The sequence below is a fragment of the Bos grunniens genome, chromosome 10, assembly GCF_055505025.1.
Source record: "Bos grunniens cultivar Pamir isolate PY7600 chromosome 10, Bosgru_T2T1.0, whole genome shotgun sequence".
NCBI classification, from domain to species: domain Eukaryota; kingdom Metazoa; phylum Chordata; class Mammalia; order Artiodactyla; family Bovidae; genus Bos; species Bos grunniens.
The window spans coordinates 14,856,575-14,877,158 of record NC_141174.1 but is presented as its reverse complement, the minus strand read 5'-3'; the positions used below and the strand labels follow the sequence as shown (position 1 = coordinate 14,877,158).

The following is a 20,584-nucleotide window of genomic DNA, read 5'->3' as shown; positions in this document are numbered from 1 at the left end:
TTTAGGTTGTCTTGTTTTACTTGAAGAATAATTGATAATGTTATATTAGTTTCAGTTATACAACATGATCTGGTATTTGCATATGTTGCAAAATGACCACCACAATAAGTTCAGTTACCTGCCATCACCATACATATTATCCAAATAAAGGCTATATGCTGTGGGAGGTAGAGATGCACTTTCAGCCCAGTAGGTCCACACATCCCAAGGTACAGAGACTGACCCTCCCCCCCCACCACACACACACCCTTGCAGATGGGAACTCTGAGTGCCTTGATGTCAGGGCTGCCCATTCCCCTTCTCCGGGCCCAGCATGGAGTTGCTGCCCCTATGGTAGTAACTGTCATGTGGTGCTTGTCATCTTTGTTTGGCCTTTTTTTTTTTTTTTTTGGTTTGGTTAGTTATCATCTTAGTACAAAATCCAAAGAGTAGAAAGGAGGATATCATGGAAAGTCATCCTTCCTTTCCCTGCCTCAACCTCCATCTCATTCCCTTCCCAGGAGGCAGCCCCATCAAGAGTTTCTTGAGTTTCCTTCCTGAGAAAAGTCCAGGCCCGGGCAGGGCACCGGTTCCTCTTTGCTCTGATTGCTCTCGCCTGACCAGGTGCCCACCGAGGGCAGAGCCCCCTGCCGTCCTCCCCACATCCTAGTCCAGTGCGGGACGCAGAGCAAGGCGTTCAGTGAAGGCTGGCTCTGTCTGCACAGCAGCAAATCATCAACAGCTGGTTGGCCTGCGTGGGCCAGGGCTCAGCCTCCTGGCTGCAAGATTCTTGGGTCTCTCCGCCTCCCGCCAGCCTGCGACACAGTCCACTACGAGAGCCCCTCTGACGGCAGGGGGAGCTGGGCTGGGACGGCGCCCCGTAGCATCCCCCCTGCTCGCTCCTGCTGTCGGGCACCTTCCTCCCCTGGCGGATGCAGATGGACTGGGGCCTTCCTCCGCCGTGGCTCCATCCCAGCTGCCCCCCTCTCTCAGTCCGCTGCAGAGGAGCCCATCAGACAAGAGGCTGAGGAGGGAGCCCTACTGCAGGCAGCTTAGCTTGGGGGACGGGGGTCCAGCCGCTGCTGAGCTCAGTGCGGACTTGTTACCACGGAGACGGAAACTGCAGCAATAACTCAGGTTGAATCGAAGCCTGCAGCTTCACCAGGTTGCGGAGGGCGTGGATGTTTCCCCCAACACTCAGATACCAGATGACTTGTCACCATTTTTTCCCCCACTAAATCCTGGTGGCTCAGACAGTAAAGCGTCTGCTTACAATGTGGGAGACCCGGGTTCAATCCCTGGGTTGGGAAGATCCCCTGGAGAAGGAAATGGCAACCCACTCCAGTACTCTTGCCTGGAAAATCTCATAAACGGAGGAACCTGGCAGGCTACAGTCTACGGGGTCGCAAAGAGTCGGGCACGACTGAGTGACTTCACTTTCTTTTTCTGACATAAATGGATACCTCGGTCCAAGATTTCATCATTCCCCGGATCCTCTGAATGAGGAGAGCCTGGTGGGGGGCCGGGGCGGGGGGGTGGGGGGGGGCGGGGGTGGACCGAGTGGAGCCGTAGCGCTTCCCGTGAGACTGCAAGCTGCGGAAATGCGAGCCAGCAGCAGCCTTCGCTCATCTGAGGAAGGAGGGGCTTGGGGTAGAGGGTCTGTAAGAGCCCTTCCAGCCAAGATGCTGAGTCTGAGATCACGGGGCCAGATGAGACCCGCCCTAGTTCCGCTGATGATCATCCCTTTCTTCAACAAATATTTGTAAAGCGCTGTGCTCTACCCAGCACAGCAGAGAAAATAATGAGCAGATACAGCCCCTGGGCTCTGTCATCAAGGAGCTTTCCATTCACCAAGGGAGGCAGCCATTTGCTGTGTCATTCCATGAATAAACATCAGAGGGACTAGGTACCCGGGGGCTTCCCAGGTGGCACAATGGTAAAGAATCTGCCCGCAATGCAGGAGACACAGGAGATGTGGGTTCGATCCCAGGGTCGGGAAGATCCCCTGGAGGAGTAAATGGCAACCCACTCCAGTATTCTTGCCTGGAGAATTCCATGAACAGAGGAGCCTGGTGGGTTGTAGTCCATGGAGTCCCAAAGAGTCAGACCTGACTGAGCAACTGAGCAGGCATGCATGCACCAGTTACTCACAAGGAAATAATACTTCACTGTACTGAGCCATGGGCGTGTGCTTGGCACTGTTCTGAGTGTTTCATGTGAATTGGTTCATGTAATCCTCACATTCACCCGGCCAGGTAGAGGCTATTAACATCCTCACTTTACAGATAAGGAAACTGAGGCCCGGGGAGGTTAAGACATTTGCCTAAAGACATGGAGCTAGTAAGTAGCAGAGGTAGGGTTTGGATCCCAGGAGTCCAGTCTCACTAGGGGCCCACACCTAAGCACCAAGCTCTGTCTGTCTCCCAGGATGCCGTGAAGCATGAGATGTGGGGGCTTGACCTGGACTGGAGCTGTTTGCTAAGGAGGCAGAAATAGAATGAGATTAACTAGTGGGAAAATGAGTTAACTCAGGGGCGGGAGGGGGAACACTCCAGGTAGGAGGGCTAGCATATGCAAAGGCAGGAGGGAAGGTGGCATGCTTCAGGCACTGAGGGACAGACAGAGGGGTCAGGGGGTGGAAATGAGGGGAGAGGTGGGTGAGATGGATCTGGAGCCATGGGCAGGCCTTGTTGGCTATGTCAAGAAGAGCTACAGAGAGCCCTTTCAGACGATTCCATCATGACCTGCAGGACCCCTAAGGCTCACCTGGTCCTAGAAGGGTCCCTGGACACCATCAATTGGGCTCCGCAGCCCTCCCAGTGAGTTCTGTCCCTTCTTACAGACTGTATGTTATAATTGCCTCTCAGCCAAGGCCTTTGACACATCCCTTCTAGAGTGTGGCTGGTGGAAGGAGAGGTACATCTCATCCTTCTTAGTGCCACCGGCCTTAGAGAACGCAGGAGAGGGTACATGAAGGGACAATGAGCTTGCTGAGACCCAGGGAGCCTGGAGGAAGCGAAGCTGAGCTGGCCTGACGGTGGAGCATCCTTCTGTGGGGAGGTTCACGAGGCCTTTCCACAAAGGAGAGGGCAGAGAAACCCGAAGCCTTTGAGGGACCGGGGCTGCCCATCCACTGGAGCTGAGGCTCCTTCTCGGGAGATGGGGCAGACGAGACTGGAGGAGTCCTAGGGCCAAGGGGGCCTCTGCCTGGAGCAGGCCAGGAGCCAAGAGCTCAGATGTCAGAAGGAGCTATGGAAAGTCTCAGGCCTTGGCTTCAGACCCCTGCCTCCATCTGCCTTACCACTGTGGGCTGTGTGACCCTGGGTAGGCTCCTCACCCTCTCTGGGCCTCAGCATCCTCTGGGCCAGATGGGGACAGTCATTACCCCTGCTGCCACCAGGCTGTTGGGGGTCAGGAGGGATGATGACTGTGAACACACTTCGCCACCTGGAAGAATGCGTGCCCCTGTCAGGCACCGCGGAGACAGTCCAGAGGCCAGGCCAGCCCAGGAGGCTCCTGTCTCTCCTTTATTCCCTTCCCCACGGGGATCTAGGTTTAGACTGCCCCAGTTACGCTGCTGGGGCCTTAGTGGTCCTGATCTTCCACTGAATGATCGATGTGGGGTCTTTGGGGAGGGAGGCTGGCCCCCACTTGCTCAGGTGAGAGCTGCCCTGGGCACCACGGAGCCCCCTCCCTGGTTACTGCACCTGGGTCTTCACCATGCGGCCAGCGCCGCAGCTGCCGGGGGAGCTCCTGACCTGGGGAGGGAGGGGCGGCTAATGGCCACCTTGGCCCACATGGTGCCCCTGGCCCAGCCAGGCCCTGTGGATGGAGCAGGGAAGGAGTGGCCTCAGATTCACCTTCACTCTTCCTTCTGAGCAGGCAGCCGGCACAGGAACCCCTGGGCCACCCCAAGGGCCTGGCCCCTGCACCCTCTCCACCCTCTCTGCCCCATTGACAAGCTTGAGTGGGAGCTGGTCACGATGTGGCCCCTCAAAGCGGTGAAGGAAAAGGATTTGATGCCAAAGGATGAGGAGAAGCTGATTGTATGTTCAGTTCAGTTCAGTTCAGTTGCTCAATCGTGTCTGACTCTTTGCAGCCCCATGGACCGCAGCACACCAAGCCTCCCTGTCCATCACCAACTCCTGGAGTCCACCCAAACCCATGTCCATCGAGTCGGTGATGCCATCCAACCATCTCATCCTCTGTCATCCCCTTCTCCTCCCTCCTTCAATCTTTCCTAGCATCAGGGTCTTTTCAAAAGAGTCAGCTCTTTGCATCAGGTGGCCAAAGTATTGGAGTTTCAGCTTCAACATCAGTCCTTCCAATGAATATTCAGGACTGATTTCCTTAAGGATGGACTGGTTGGATCTCCTTGCAGTCCAAGGGACTCTCAAGAGTCTTCTCCAACACCACAGTTCAAAAGCATCAATTCTTTGGCTCTCAGCTTTCTTTATAGTCCAACTCTCACATCCTAGAAATACCAAGGCTGCCTTTTTGAATAGGATTTTTTTCTAATTATAAATAATAATATATGCTTATGTTTAATGGTTTTTCAAATTCAGGAAATACTTTTCAAATGCTAGTAAAATAGTCCCACCACCCAGAGATAGCTGGTCTTTTTTCTACAGGTATAATTTTGGTTTTTTATATCCTGCCCCTGCCTTTCTTTTTGAACTGAAATCATCTAGTTCGCCATCTTTATAGCCTGCTGTCTTCACTCCTTACTTTGTGTTTTCAGCACAAGTAGGGCATTGTCCCTCCTTCTCCCGGTGTGTGCCTGTCACCGCCCAGCTCCCAGGGGCGGGGTCTTGATGTCGTTCCCACTGCTGCCTCTCCCCTGCCTCCAGCCCTGTTTGGACACAGTAATGGCGGCTCACTGGCTTCCGGGCCATAGGAAAAGCATGGGCTCTGGGTGCGGGTGCAGAGTCTGGGGGGCAAGGGAAGGAATCTTCCCAGCAAGCATAGGGACTCATGCAGGGTGGGGGAGCACCCAGAGGGAAGGCGGTGAAGGGCGAGCCGGCACACTCAGCTTGCACCCCGGGTCCAAGAGGCTACGGTCTCCCCTGGCTGCACTCCAGCCCCCTCTACTCCGGCAGCCTTTCCTCCTGGTTAGAGGAGAGCCCCTGGGATGTAGTAGAGATCCTGGGTTGGGGAGTGGGGTGCTGTCTTCCTGAAGCCCAGAAATATAGCCTTCCCCAAATGGGCCAGGCAGCTCTCTGCTCACATGGTGCCTTCAGAGGTCATGTGATGCGGTGGAACCAGACCTTTTAGATGTCAATTCTGCCTCTGTCTCTCCTCAGCTGTGTAGCTTTAGGCCCATTGCTTGACCTCTGTGAGCCTCAGTTTCTCTACCTGGAGAATGGGGCTACTGATATCCACCTTTTAGGCTGCCACCTCTGACCTGGCTTGTGAGGCATGCGTGGTGGCCCCGTCTGGCCCTCCACAAACATCCATGTCCTCTCCTCCCCCTCCTTCTTAGGATTTGTCACGGGCTGTGTCCACTTGGGCCTGGAGTTCATCCCTGGGATTCTCTGTCAGCTTTTTCTCTTCTCCACTTAGCTTCTGTCTCTAGCCTCCTAGAAGCTTTGTTCCTATTTCCTGGGATGTTTGCTGGAGTTCGCTGCCTTGGGGGTGGCACATGGAAAAATGGTTGGTAAGGGGGCTGGGGAGTCAGCTGCCCCGGGCTCAGGTCCCACTGCTCGCCTGAACTCGGCCATCACTTAACTTCTCTATGCCCAAGATGGGGTAATAATTGTGCCTCCCCATCGTTAGCACAGGAAGCAAAAACCACTCTAAGAACCTTAAGTAAACCTTAAGCAAACAGAATTTAAACCAGAGAATTACATACTCTAATTCTAATGCTAGAACCTGGGTCTTCAAAACAGAGCAGAGCTGATTTAACTGCTTCTGAGCCACAGCCAAGATGGGACTACCGGAGCCATGAATTCTGTGTTCTCTTTCTTGCAAGCCAGGACCTAGGAGCCTCTGCAACCTACCCCAGGGTGTCTTCTTGCCCCTCCTCCCTGGGAGCATTGATCTGGGCATTGATCTGCTGCAGATAACTCCTTCCCCTCCTCAACGTTGTTTGTCAGCAGAACGCAGAGAGGGCAGCAGGCCTTATAAATCTATCTCCAGTGCATATAAATCGATGGAACTCGATGTCTATTTAAAACCCCAGCTGCAAGGGAGTGTTGTAAATGTAGTTTTCAGCTTTCTAGCTTCTGCAATATAGGAAGGTATACTGGGAAGAGGAGGGAATGGGTGCCGAAGGCCATTGACCATAGCCAACAGGCAATCTGATACGTTTGTTGTTAACCCGGTTGATGCATTAAGAGAATTGGCACAGTGCCTGGCACACAGAACTCATTCAGTAGCTGTTTTCTGGCATTATTATTGGGCCAGGAGCATCGTCGAGCACTGCTCACAGGACCCTGGCAGAGAGAAGCAGCCCCAGAAAAGAGCGGCCTGGTGTGGTGCTGTCCGTGGTGCTGAGTGCGCTTCTGATCTTAGCGGGAGAGACCCCAACCCACTCACCCCACACTGGGGCTGCTGGCTACAGGGATGATGGAGGGGACCATTCAGGAGCTTCTGAATGGAGGCTGACCTTAATCCTAGAAAGAGGATAGCAAAGGCAGCAACCCCATTTGGGGTACTTATAGTTTATAAAAATGTCTCCATGTACTGTCTCCTTTAAGCAATCTTCATAACGACTCTGATATAGGCAGGATAGATGTAATTATGTTCGTTGGTGGTTCAGACAGTAAAGAGTCTGCCTGCAGTGTGGGAGACCTGGGTTCAATCCCTGATCAGGAAGATCCCCTGGAGAAGGAAATGGCAACCCACACCAGTATTCTTGCCCAGGAAGAAGTGGCCAGGCCACTAACCTCTGACCCAGGGAGAAATGCAAGAGTTTGGGGATTCAAAGGAAAAGGTGGTGTGGGTCTCTTTATATTTCTGGTGAATGTTCCACTGACTCAGAACAAGCTGGGAGGGGGGAAGGGAGATCTCCTGAGAGATGAATATAAGGACCAGTCTCATGAGCTGCCCCACAGCGACACGACTTTAGGGACACTAGCTGCAGTCCTTTATCCCCAAACCTCTTCATCCTCATTGCCTATTTAGAGGGAGTCAGAAAACCTTTTAGATCTTCAAGAACCGCTTATCTAGATCAAATAACCCTAGAAATCTTAAGCTCCTGTTTCTCTTTCTTGGCTGCACATATAAATTGACTGGAGATTCTCATATCTGAAGTCTGGAGTGCAGTGTGAGTCTTCTGGATCTACTTAACACCTACCGGGTAATTCCAGTGTCCACCACCCCAGGCTGAGCATCACTGGTCCATGCCCAAGAGTGCTGAATGGGGAGCCAGAAAATTCAAGTTCTGATCCCAAATCTACCAACTTCCCTGTGTGTGCATGCTAAGTGGCTTCAGTCGTGTCTGACTCTTTGTGGCCCATCGTCCAGCAGGCTTCTTTGTCCGTGGGATTCTCTAGGCAAGAATACTGGAGTGTGTTGCTAGTCCCTTCCCCAGGGGATCTTCCTGACCCAGGGATCGAACCTGCATCTCTTCCTGCATTGGCAGGCGGGTTCTATACCACTAGCACCATCTGGGAAGCCCAACTTCCCCACCCTTAGGCAAATCTCTTAGCTTGCTTCTGACCCATTTTCTTTATGTGTAATGTTGGGCAAACCATCCTTAGTGAAATCACTCAGTCGTGTCTGACTCTTTGCAACCCCAGGGACTGCAGCCCACCAGGCTCCTCCATCCATGGAATTTTCCAGGCAAAAGTAGTAGAGTGGGTCACCATTTCCTTCTCCAGGGGAATCTTCCTGACCGAGGGATCGAACCCGGGTCTCCCACATTGCAGGCAGATGCTTTTACCATCTGAGCCACCAGGGAAGTCCAACCTTAGCTGTGAAAATATGAGGAGACTCAAGGGCAGTTCAGAACAAGGAAGGACTTACTGACATTTAGGGGAAGAGTCATAGCCAGCTGGCATGGCGGGGAGGGAGAGACGTGAATCGGAACCTTCACTGTAACAGCCACCTCCCCTCCTCCCTGTCCCCCAGAGGAACCCCCCAGCGGTGAGAGTGAACCTGAGCTTTTGTCCTGGAAGGGTGGGGGTGGGGACAGAATCTGAGGGTGGAGGGCAGGGATGGGATATAAGGAAAGACCCAGAGAGGAGGGGAAATGGGACCCGTGCCCAAGGCCAGGAATGCTGTGTTTTTTTGGTTTTTTTTTTTTTTTAAGTCCAGAATCATGGAAAATAATCTTTCTTGTTATGAACAAAAGGTGTTGAATTATTGAAGAGGCTGAGAAGGCCAGATGGCAGGAGGGTGCAGGGCATGCTCTGTGGCTTCGTGTGCTCTGGTGGGGAAAGGCCTTGGGGACAGGATTGGGCAGCTCCCTATCCACAGCTCCTTCCCCTTGGACACTGCGAGTGGCTGCAGTGATTCTCATCTACAAATCAATGGCCAAGCCCTGTGGACCAGTTCCTGAGAATTCATGGGGATAGCGGAGCAGAGTCAGCTCAGGCTGCCGGCTGTGTGGGTGTTGGCTGCGCCTCTGGGACACCTGGGATCCTGGCTCCAGCCTGGTCCTCAGAGACCTCCCAACCAAACCCCTTATCCTACAGACAGGAGGCCAGAACAGAGAAGACACGTGCCCACAGGTGGCCTGGAGCCCAGCTCTCCTGGGATCCCTCAGTCCACAGTACCTTCCTCTGCCCCACCCTGAGAGACTGGGAAAGGCTCCATCTCTAGATGAGGGCTTAAGAAAAGTCATTCCCTCCTCTTGAATCCTGCCCAGCTCTGCAGCCCAGCAGAGGCCCAAAGGGCCTGGGGGTATCAGAGCAGAGGGTTATGAACTGCCTGGGTTCAAGGGCCAGGTCTGCCACTTACCAACATCATGACCTTGGGTGAGTTATTTAACCTCTCTGAGCCTTCACTTTCTATTTCATCTAGGGGTGATTCTAGTACCCTTGGGTACTTCTGAAGATTACATGAGCTGGTATTATTTTCCTATAATAAGTGCTCAATAAATGTTAGCTGTTAATAAGACTGGCCCCTTCTAAGGCTTCCTGAATCAGCTAAACTCTGGGATCTGAGCTCAACCACAGAGGACTTGGGGCTTCCCAGGGAGCACTAGTGGTAAAGAACCCGTCTGCCAATGCAGGAGACCTAAGAGACATGACTTTGATCCCTGGGTCAGGAAGATCCTCTGGAGAAGGGAATGGCAATCCACTCCAGTTTTCTCACCTGGGAAATCCCATGGATAGAGGAGCCTGGCGGGCTACAGTCCATGGGGTCACAAAGAGCTGGACACAACTGAGCGACTGAGCACACACAGAAGACTTGGCCTTGAGATGGCCAGCTCTCCTGGAAGAAACCATGGTGGAAGGTGCTGGCCTGGCTAGTTGGGACAGCAGGAGCTGAAAGCAGGCCAGGTCTGGAAGCCTAGAATGGGCAAGAGGAGTTATAAAGACAAAGCCAGTTCAACTCTGCTGAGGCCTCGGACTGCTGAGCCTCCAGCTGGTGCCACCGGAGACTCAACTCAGTTCAGTTGCTCAGTCATGTCCGACACTTTGTGACCCCATGGACCTCAGCACACCAGGCTTTCCTGTCCATCACCAACTCCCAGAGTTTACTCAAACTCATGTCCTTTGCATCGGTCTTGCCATCCAACCATCTCATCCTCTGTTGTCTCCTTCTCCTCCCGCCTTCAATCTTTCCCAGCATTTCAAATGAGTCAGCTCTTCGCCGTCAGGTGGCCAGAATATTGGAGTTTCAGCTTCAGCATCAGTCCTTCCAATGACTATTCAGGACTGATTTCCTTCAGGATGGACTGGTTGGATCTCTTTGCAGTCCAAGGGACTCTCAAGAGTCTTCTCCAACACCACAGTTCAAAAGCATCACTTCTTCAGCGCTCAGCTTTCTTTATAGTCCAACTCTCACATCCATACATGACTATGGAAAAACCATAGCTTTGACTAGATGGGCCTTTGTAGGCAAAGTAATGTCTCTGATTTTTAATATGCTGTCTAGGTTGATCATAGCTTTTCTTCCAAGGAGCAAGCATCTTGTAATTTCATGGCTGCAGTCACATCTGCATTGATTTTGGAGCCCCCCAAAATAAAGTCTCTCACTGTTTCCACTGTTTCCCCATCTATTTGCCATGAAGTGATAGGATTGGATGCCATGATCTTAGTTTTCTGAATGCTGATTTTTAAAAGCCAACTTTTTCAGTCTCCTCTTTCACCTTCATCAAGAGGCTCTTTAGTTCCTCTTTGCTTTCTGCCATAAAGGTGGTGTCATCTGCATATCTGAGGTTATTGATATTTCTCCCGGCAATCTGATCCCAGCTTGTGCTTCATCCAGCTTGGCATTTCGCATGATGTACTCTGCATATAAGTTAAATAAGCAGGGTCACAACATACAGCCTTGACGTACTCCTTTCCCAATTTGGAACCAGTCCATTGTTCCACATCTGGTTCTAACTGTTGCCTCTTGACTTGCATACAGATTTCTCAGGAGGCAGGTAAGGTGGTCTCGTGTTTCCACCTCTTGAAGAATTTTCCACAGTTTGTTGTGATCTACACAGTCAAAGGCTTTGGCGTAGTCAATAAAGCTAGAAGTAGCTATTTTAGGGTGGGGCAGAAATGGGAGGTGAGGAAGGCCTCAGACTTCCCTATCAGATAAGATGTGCAACTGAAGAGACCTGAGACTCCCAACTCACCAGCCAACCTTAACATCCTCTCTCGCTGCCCCTCCTGGGTCCAAAAAGCAAGGCTGACATTTACTTTTCATGTCCAGGAAGAGCAGAAGCAGCACCACCCACATGCTGCAGTTTGAGGCTCCAGTAAAGTCCTTCCCTCACTCTCCATCTCTCCTTTTGCCTGTTGCAGAGCAGAGTAGGGGGAAGGAGACTGGGAATGGTCCGGTCTGGGCCGCTCATTTCACAAATAAGCTAATGACAGTGATCTTGGTGCTGGCTCATGTTGAGCGCATAGATTACCAAGCACCATGTGAAGGGCTTTGTGCAAATTATCTTATTTCATCTTCACAGTAACCCTGAGAGGCAGTTCTCTTATTATCCCCACTTTCCAGATTTGGAAACTGAGGCTCAGAGTGATGAAGTCACTGTCCAGGGTCACACAGCTAGCAAGCGTGGTTCTGGGACTTAAGCCGAGGCAATCTGGCTCCAGAGAGATGCCCTGAATAGCCAGCATCCCTGTGCTCTGCTGTGAAATTCATGCTCAAAGAGAAGAGTTCCTTGATGCCTGCTGCACCAGGCAAATTGGTGCCCTGCTCTGTGCTCCTTTAACACCCTCAGATTTCAAGTTTTATTATTTTGGGGGCTGATGCTCTGATTGCCAGAAAACGTTCTGTCCTCTTTTTCACACACAAGAGCTAGCTCTACCTCCAGAATGCTCACCTTCTGGAAAGAAGGGAGGACGAAGGTCCAGGCATGGTGTAGGGGTGAGGAGAAAAGGTTGGGTGCTACTCTGTGTTTCCATGGCAACGCAACAACCTCCCTCATTACTGCGTCTGCTTGCTGCTGAGAGAGCTGAGGACGGTAGTGAGGTGGGGGTGAGGCTGTCTTCTCTCATTTCCTTCCTCACCTCCCCTTAAGGCTGGGCTGCAGATAAGCTGAAAGCCCGCACCTGACCCAACCTTGCTGGCTAGATTCCACCCCACTCTACACTTAGAAGCTGGAACCTTGTAGCTGGGTCCTCCCAGGCAGAACAGCAGTCTGGGCCAGGCCTCTCCCCGGATCCCAAAGGCTGTGAACTCCCTAAAGAGGAGGAACACGTGTTTGTACTTCCAGAGTCTGCACAGGGCCTGGCGAGAGTAGATGCTCAATGAATTCGTGTTGAATGAATGAATGAACAAATGAAAGAACAGACGGGCGACTGACACTGGAGCCGCGAGTGTTCATTTTCACTTTCCCAAACCTCCGTGCTCTGTCTCTGCTCCGCGTCTTTGCCAATTCGGTTTCTTCTGCCCACGCTTCCCCACCGCACTGTGCTTCCAGGCACAGAGGTCACTTTCCCACAGAAGGTTGTGTAGACTCCTTGGTGAGTCCTCCCCATGGCCCTGGGCTAGGAGAGTGCTGGAGTTCAGAAGCATATGCCTTGTGTGCTTGTGTCTCCCCAGTGAGTCTGGGAGCCTCATGCAGGTGGGAGCCATGTCTGCCAGGCTCCTAGAGCCTGGCATGATGCCTGGCTTATAGTAAGTATGCAGTCCTTCTTTCTGGAAGGTTGAAACGGAGGGAGAAAGGGGGCGGTTCTTTCAGAATAAGAGAGACTAACGTAGTGGGAGTTGATGAGTAAAAAGAAAGCATCCAGAACTCAAAACCTTCTTAGATCCAGATGGGAACCAGAGCTCTTCACAGCCCAGGGATCCCTTCCTGAGCTCATCACACACAGTATCAACCAAATAATAACAGTCTTGAGTCCTTGTGGTTGGACAGCAGCTCACCAAGCTCACATCCTTGGCCTGGTTCCAGTCCCCAGACAGCCCAGAGAAGGGCTTATAAACTATTCCCCTCCTTTTAAAGGTGCTGGGCAACTGGACAGCCACATACTCCCCCGAATGAGCTTAGACCCTTACTTCACACCATATGCAAAAATTAACTCAAAATGGATCACAGATTTTTACTTAAGAGCAGAAACTCTAAGACAGAGAAACATCAAGGAAAATCTTTAAGATTTTGGGTTAGGCAGAGATTTCTTAGACACAGTACCAAAAGCATGACCCATAAAAGAAAATTTGATATATTGGATTGTCAAAATTTGTGACTTTGGTGCTTCAAAAGATACAGTGACAAAAATGAAAAAAGCAAGCAAGATGGTGAAAAATTACTTGCAAAACACATATGTGATAAAGAAAGAGCATCTGGAGCTTAAAGGGGAGGAGAAGGGGTCTGGGGGAGGGTGCCACCAGCAAAGACAGCCTGGGTTCCTAAGTCTGGGGGACTCACCACTGCGTCTGTTCTTTGCAGCACACCCGTGGCTGAGTTGGGCCGCCAGGCCTGATTGAGAGGCTCCCTGGAGAACTGATTCAAGTAGGCAAAATCTCTCCCCTAGGCCTTCAAACTTAATGGACGTGCCTGCCTCCTTTTTCCACCGGCTTCCTCAACAAGGGCTCCCCCTAGTGGCCACCGGCAGAACTGTCATTTCATGCCGCAGCTGACCCAGAGCCTGCGAAGGCTGAGATGCCGGCCCCATCCGCCAAGAGACCGCAGGAATGCCATAGCTTCTACTCTGACTCTCCAGCAGATGGCTTACTGTTTAAAATATATTGTGCTCAATATAAACTATTAATAATTGTACATTTGGCTAAACACGTTTGTGTGAATGTGTTAACCAGTGACCTGGGGTAATAAAATGGTGGGCAAATTAGGCAGACAGGCGAGCAGTAAGTAGGAAAACCCAAGATCTGTCTCCATACCGGCCACTCCCATGTCGTGTTTCCAATCGCTGCTCTGCATTGCAGACACACAGCCCACCGCCTGCCCAGTGTGTCCACGACCCAGCTCCCAGCCCCCCCGCCCTGCACCTCCCACCCAGCACGGCCTGTCTTTCCCATCCAATAACAGCACCTCCAGTTTTCCAGTTGCTTAGTCCACAAGCCTTAGTCATCCTGGACTCCTCTGTTTCATGCTCCTTATGCAGTCTATCAGCAAATCTGGTTGGCTCCACCTTCAAAATATTTCCAAAGTCTGACCCTCTTCTCACTGATTCACGGCTCCCATCCCAGTCCAGGCTTCCACTATCTCTTGCCTCGATTCAGTTCAGTTCAGTCGCTCAGTCGGGTCCAACTCTTTGCGACCCCATGGACTGCAGCATGCCAGGCCTCCCTGTCCATCACCAACTCCTGGAGTTTACTCAAACTCATGTTCACTGCGTCAGTGATGCCATCCAACCATTTAGTCCTCTGTTGTCCCCTTCTCCTCTCGCCTTCAGTCTTCCCCAGAAAGATCTCTTGCCTGGCTTGCCACAAATTCCTCCCAACTGACCCTCTCTACTTGCCCTCACCCCCATTTAGTCTTAGTACAAGTGACCCCTTTAAACTATGAGTCACTTCATGTCCCTCTTTTGCTCAGGCACCCCCATGCCCTTCACTCTCTCCTGTCCAGCCACACTGGCCCCTTAACTCTTCCTCGCTCCAGGCAAGCTTCCACCACCACACGACACCCCCCACCCCACCCCTGCCACTCCATCCACCAACCCCGGGCTTTTGCTCTGCCTGTAGCACCCTTCCCACACAGCTGGATGGTCTGCTCCCTCTTCACGTCTTTATTCAGACGGCATCCTCTTTGTGAGGCCTTCCCTAATCACCCTCTTTATAATCCTAACCTCACTCCCACCCCTGAACTCTCACTCCCCACAAGAATTCCATAAGGGAGGGTTTTTTTTTTTTTTTTGGTCTTACTATTAGTCTAGCACAAAGCAGTTGTTCACCAAATATTTGTTGGATGAACCAGCCTGCTTTTCTTGAATGGGAGTGAAGAATCTCTAGGGTGTGATGTAGTAGTCTGGAGCCAAAACAAGTGATGTGTCCAAGCAGCTGCCGGTTCCCTCCAGTTTTCACTCACACGTTCCCCTCTTACCTAGGCCTGAAGAATGCGGATGACCCTGACCGTGAACCCTGCATCTGAGTCTCAGGCTTACTGCATTGGCTCACGACCCTGAAGGGGTGTTGATCTCTCTGGTCAAGTTCAAGGTGAAATAGCGAGTCCCTGTGGTGTGCCAGGCACTCCACATTCTTACATTACTTAGTCTTAGAAGTGATTTGCCTTCCTTGGAAACTGGACCAGAGAGTCGTAAGATGATAAAGACGATCGTTAATGGCCCTGTCTGCACAGGTGTCCCGTGATGTGGTGGTTCCATCCTCCAAACTGAATATTTTCTCCCTGAGACCTTTGTGAGGTTTGTTCAAGAAAAACATCACAGAGGTGGAAGTAGGAAGGCCCACCGGATGTGCGTTTACTAATGCATCTGGGCTATTCTGCCATCTCGGCCCTGGGTTTGAGGAAGTTGGTCTCTTACGGGACAGGCCTGCGTGCCGTCTGAGGGCTGAGCTTGCCTTGACCAGTTATAAGCTCAGCGTACCCCTCCCAGCTCCCCGACAGGCTTCTGTATCCTGCACAGTTTGGGGGAGGGGGGCCTCGAGTCTGACCTGGGGACCCCTCTCCAGCAGGGAGCCTCCCAGGATGACTGTCTTGCCGAGCAGCCTGAACATGGTGGGAAAGCCCCGGAACTTCACGGTGGACGACTGCTTCAGCTCTCGGAACACCGTCCTAAAGGGGCAGCCCTTTGGGGGCATCCCTACTGTTTTGTTCCTCAACATCATCTTGTGGGTGGTGAGTGCTGGGCACTGCGGAGGGCAAACCAGAGGGGTCTCACTGGGGCACATGGTCCAGCTTTCCCAAGGGATACAAGGGCCCCAGCTGTCTGTAGTTGTGTCCCACCAGCCACAGCGGCGGGAACCAACTGAAGGTCAGCCTGCCCAGGGCGGCCCGGGGCGGGTGCACCTTGGAGAAGAGGGGTCTTTGGGTACAGCCAAATCCCTGATTCTCTTTCTTGCACCCTTGTCCGAAGGTCCCCCCTTGGCCAGTGCCCTTGAGCCTCCCATCTGGCCCCTTGATGGTTTCTTCAAGGAGACCTCTCGTTCATTGTTCTAAACGTGCCACCTTCATTCAACCAACTCTGAGCAGCCCCTCTGTGCCAGGATGCTGCTGGGCACTGGGCCTTGAAAAAGGCATGACCCCTACCCTGACAGAGCTGGCCACCCAGAGGGGAGCCCTTGGGGCCCTCACCCTTGGGAATGCAGGGGTGAGTCGAGGGGAAAGCGTCTGTGAACACTCTTGCCCCTTTCCTGGCCCGCAGGTCATCGTCTTGGTTTATTCCTTCCTCCGGAAAGCCGCGTGGGACTACGGGCGCCTGGCTCTGCTGATACACAATGACAGGTGAGGAGGGGCCGGGGTGGGGATCCAGCTTCCTCGGGGCACGTGCTGCCGCGACCAGGACACGGCTCTGACCCGTGCCCAAGCCGCACAGGTGTTAGCAGGTGGCATCTCATTACCACCCCCACCCCGCTCGTCCCTCCCAGCACAGAGGTGACTTCCGGAGGGCAGCCCTCTCTGGACCCAAGGCCACTCTTCTCAGGTCTCAGACAGTCTGGATCATGATTCCCCAAAATGCCCAGAGCTGGTGTGTCTGCTCCTGGGCGGGAGGGGCCCCGGGAGTGGGCAAGACGCCTAAGAGCCTCCTCTCCTTGTCCACCTCCCCTTTCCTGGCCGGCAGCCTGACCTCACTGGTCTATGGGGAGCAGAGCGAGAAGACGTCCCCCTCGGACATCTCCCTGGAGATGGAGCACAGGGACAAGGTGGGTCCTGGGGGGCCGGCGCGGGGAGGGCGGGGGCGGGCGCGCTGGCGTGGGGAGCGCGGGAGCGGGCGCGCTGGTCCTGGACAGGCGGCCCGGGCACGCGCAGGACGCGCCGGCTCGCGGGCAGGGGCCACAGCACACGCTCCCGGCAGCCTGACCTCGGACAAACGCCTCAACCTTGCCAAGCCTGTTTCCCCAGCGGAAACACAGAGACTTGACCCCAGCTGCCTCCTGGGGCGCAAGAGAATGGTGGTGGTTAGGGCACATAGGATAAAGGCAGCAAGGGGTCCCGCCACCCGACGGGGCGGAGCTGACGTGCTCTGCGTGGCGCTCAGGGCTGGGTGGTCTTGAGCGGAACTCAGAAGAGAGGTCTGGCTTGCCACCTCCACTCCTCACCCCCCTCTCACCCGTGGCTCCCACCCAGACAGCCCCGGGGTCACACACAGCCCCAGGTCACGAAACCCAAAGGCCACTCCTCGGTTCGCTTCTCATCTCATCTCTCAGAGCCGCCTTCCCTTCTTGAACAGAGGAAAGCACTTCCGGCTGCTTCCGTGGCATCCTGCTCTCCGGGATTTCCCTCTGTCGGTGCCGCCTCCAAGCCAGGAGACTCCCCAGCCCCAAGCCGTGTCATCCATACTCACTCACGACTTCAGTTCTACACGAAAGTGAAAGTCGCTCAATCAGGTCCCACTTTTTGCGACCCCATGGACTATATAGTCCATGGAATTCTCCAGGCCAGAATACTGGAGTGGGTAGCCTTTCCCTTCCTCAGGGGATCCAACCCAGGGATCAAATCCAGGTCTCCCACATTCTTCACCAGCTGCGCTACCAGGGAACCCCAAGAATACTGGAGAGGGTAGCCTATCCCTTCTCCAGCAGATCTTCCCGACCCAGGAATCAAACTGGGGTCTCCTGCATTGTAGGCGGATTCTTTACCAACTGGGCTATTAGGGAAGTCCCCAGTTCTACATGGATCCCTCCTAAATTCCTATCTCCAGCTAAACCTTCCTCTGAGCTCTGGCCCCATTTATCCAGTGGCCTTCAAAATATTGTAAGGGCATTTCGGATTCAATATGCTATGATTTTCACCCCCACAACCACCTGTCCCTGGACCCCTGGTCTGACTCTTCCCATCACCCACTCAGGTACGTGTTGCTGCTCTCATCCAGGCCCCTGGGCATGGCTGGCTTGTTACCTAATTGTGTCGCTTGCGCCTTCCCAGTTTTGTTTCTCTCCACCTCTCCCACCATCCCTCAGTCCAGCTTCCATCAGTCTTTGGTTTGGGTGAGCATGGTACCCTCTAACCAATCTCTTTTGGTCCACGCGTGCCCCCTACTCCATCCAGAGTGAACTCCATGAACAGGGACACAGGGTCCCCTGTGTAAGCTTTCAATGGCTTCCTAATGCTCTTGGAATCAACTGCCATGGGCTTGTGGTTGGGCCTCTTGCCCACCTGTCCCATCTCTCTTTTTCCTCCCGACTGCCCCACCCTCCACCACACTGGCCATCTTTCTGACCCTCCTTCTCGCCTCACACCCATCACCTGCTCTCCCCCTCCCCACTGGCCCCTCTCTGGCTAACACACCCACACTCTGTTCAGATTTCAGCTCAAACACTACTTTCCCGGGATCCTTGTCCGCTCCTCTGGATCCCAATCTCTTGTTTTAGCCTCATGGAAAACGCACTCCTTCTCTTCAGTGCTCTTAGCCCAAACTGTGACAATTCCCTGTTCTGCAATCAGTCAAGTGTTCCCACTTCCCCCCTCGAGACCAGTGTCGTCTGGTCTCACTTGCCATTGTCCCAGCACCTGGTCCACCCTGCCATGTCTTTAGTATCTGATACATATTTGCTGGAGGCAGGGAGTAGGTAAAACCCTATTCCTTCCATTTTCATCCCTCCAAGAGACCCAGTCCCTTTCCTTGCCAAGACCTGCCCCAGGCCAGGCCGGGAGCCTCAGACAGTTCGTGTCTTGGAGGTTTCCTCTGTCGAATGAGGTCACACCTACCTTGCAAGGTGATTCTCAGATTTACCTTTGGAAACATCGCTTTACCTTTGTAGTGGTTTTTTCCTGCACAGTGACATTTTATTTTAAAAATATCTAGAAGATAAATCATTATGGCAGCAGTGGGGCAGTCAAACAGATGAGGGTATAAATTACACACAGAGGGAGAGTGTGGTGAGGGGTCCCAGGCAGGCAGCAAGCCCCTAGCCTGGCTGAGCGGCATGAGTGAAGCCAACCGGTCTTCCCATAGTGCCGTGAGCAAGTCGGGACAGGCGTGGCAGGATCGGGGAGGATGGGGCCACCGAGGTGGGTGGACTGACCACTGTCACTCAGTCTTTCCAGCTGAGCAGGCTCCTGGGAGCCTGTGACCATTTCCTCAGGGCGGGGAGAAGAGAGAAGATACGTCTGCTTCTTAGGCCCGCTGTTTAGCTGCAAAGGTTTCAGAATGGTTTATGCCTTTCAGAGCTGTGGTGTGTATGCAGGGAAGTGTGTGTGTGAGAGAGAGAGAGAGAAAGAGAAAACGGATCCATACATGGTCACTCACACAGCTGTGTCCGTGCACTCTGCATGAGTGTATAGACCACACTTCCACTCTCGACCTCTGCCCTTTCACTCATGGTCCTCTGCTCCACACAACCACGAGGGTCTGTCAGCAAGCCTGCCTGCTGTCTTAATGAACTGAGAGCTGGCCCAACGGTGAGTGGTGGGGAAAGGCTCTCCATGTGGGGAGGGGTGGCCAGCCTTGAGAGTCAAGCCCAGTTTGGTCTAGCAGTTAACCCCCTGCCTTAGACTTGCCCAGTCTCCACTGCCACCGTCGTACCCTGTCCCTTCATTGCTCTGCCTCATACCCAGGCCTTTATCCCTGTTTTAGTTCCCTAGGTCATAGCTAGGGGAATGATTCCCCCAACATGCATTCCCACTGTCAACCCACCCAACACAGCGAGGAGGCCTGGAAGGTGGGCCTTACACCGAAGGTAGCAAGGAACTTCCTTTTGTTTCGTGTTTACCAGCCTCTCCTTGCTTCCTTTTGGGAAATGTGTTGTTCTTCAGTCGCTCAGTCATGTCCAACTCTTTGTGACCCCATGGACTGCAGCACACCAGGTTTCCCTGTCCATCACCAACTCCCGGAGCTTGCTCAGACTCATGTCCATCAAGTCGGTGATGCCATCCAGCCATCTCATCCTCTGTTACCCCTTCTCCTCCTGCCTTCAATCTTTCCCAGCATCAGGGACCTTTCCAAAGAGTCGGCTCTTCACATCAGGTGGCCAAAGTATTGGCGCTTCAGCTTCAGCAACAGTCCTTGCAATGAATATTCAGGGTTGATTTCCTTTCAGATTGACTGGTTTGATCTCCTTGCAGTCCAAGGGACTCTCAAGAGTCTTCTTCAGCACCACATTTTGAATACCTATTCTGTAATGCACGTGGTTCAACTGAGAGGGGGGCTGCCCAGTTCACTGATGTGCTCATGACCCAAATGGGGTCAATCAGGAACTGCAACCTCCTCTAAGGTTTTGCCAAACCCTCCGGAATCTCAGAAGCAAGCATGCATCAGAGCAACTTAACTAGCTGCCACATCTGGTGGCTTTTACAGCCATGGCCCTCTACCCATCTTAGCACACAGTTCCTAAGCTGACCCCTCTCCAGGCTTCCCCCCGCCCCGAGTCTCTGGCCAAGGCCACCTTTTCCCGTCACCCAGGAACTCCAGACAGCAAGACCCTGAGAGAAAGGCATAATCGACAGGACTCTCAGGTGCAGAAGAAGAAACCAGCTCCCGCTCACAGTTATAACAAAAGGGTGATGTGTGGCCTGAGTGTGGAGAAATTAGAGGTGTCTGTTTCAGGTCCAGCTGGATCCAGGAAATCCAGCATTGCCACCAGGATCCCTCTCTGGTCCTTCTTCGTCTGGCTGGGCTTTTGTCGCAGGCAGACTACTGCGTGTGGCATCAGAGACTCACCAAGCCCCTCCAGGCGGCCTGGTGTTGACCGAGAGGCAAGAACCCAGAAGAAGCCATGCCATGTCAGTTCCCTTAAGAGCACTCTGTTTGGCCCCACTTGGGTCATGCTCCTGTTGGTCAACTGGCAGGAGCCTTCCTGAGGGACAGCCCACTGGGCCACATGCCGGGGGAGGGGCATTTCCCAGAGGGAAGCAATGAGAGACAAACAGAAAGCAACTGATGTCCATCCCAGAGTGCCTTCTCTCCCTCCAGTC

At 53.1% G+C, this 20,584-nt stretch overlaps 1 protein-coding gene across 5 annotated transcripts in view; it reads left to right on the top strand.

Annotated features, from left to right (window-relative positions):
• The window catches only part of TMEM63C (transmembrane protein 63C), a 60,436-nt gene that overhangs the window by 7,285 nt on the left and 32,567 nt on the right, over positions 1-20,584 (top strand). For 3 of the 5 annotated variants that reach the window (XM_086319483.1, XM_086319487.1, XM_086319489.1), the window contains exons 2-4: positions 15,184-15,349; positions 15,876-15,955; positions 16,293-16,374. In XM_086319483.1, the coding sequence (XP_086175609.1) occupies positions 15,200-15,349; positions 15,876-15,955; positions 16,293-16,374 (312 nt within the window). In that variant the 5' untranslated portion in view covers positions 15,184-15,199. Of the gene's footprint in view, positions 1-14,585; positions 14,710-15,183; positions 15,350-15,875; positions 15,956-16,292; positions 16,375-20,584 lie in introns of those variants that run through there. The other 2 variants (XM_086319485.1, XM_086319484.1) reach the window with 2 other exon arrangements.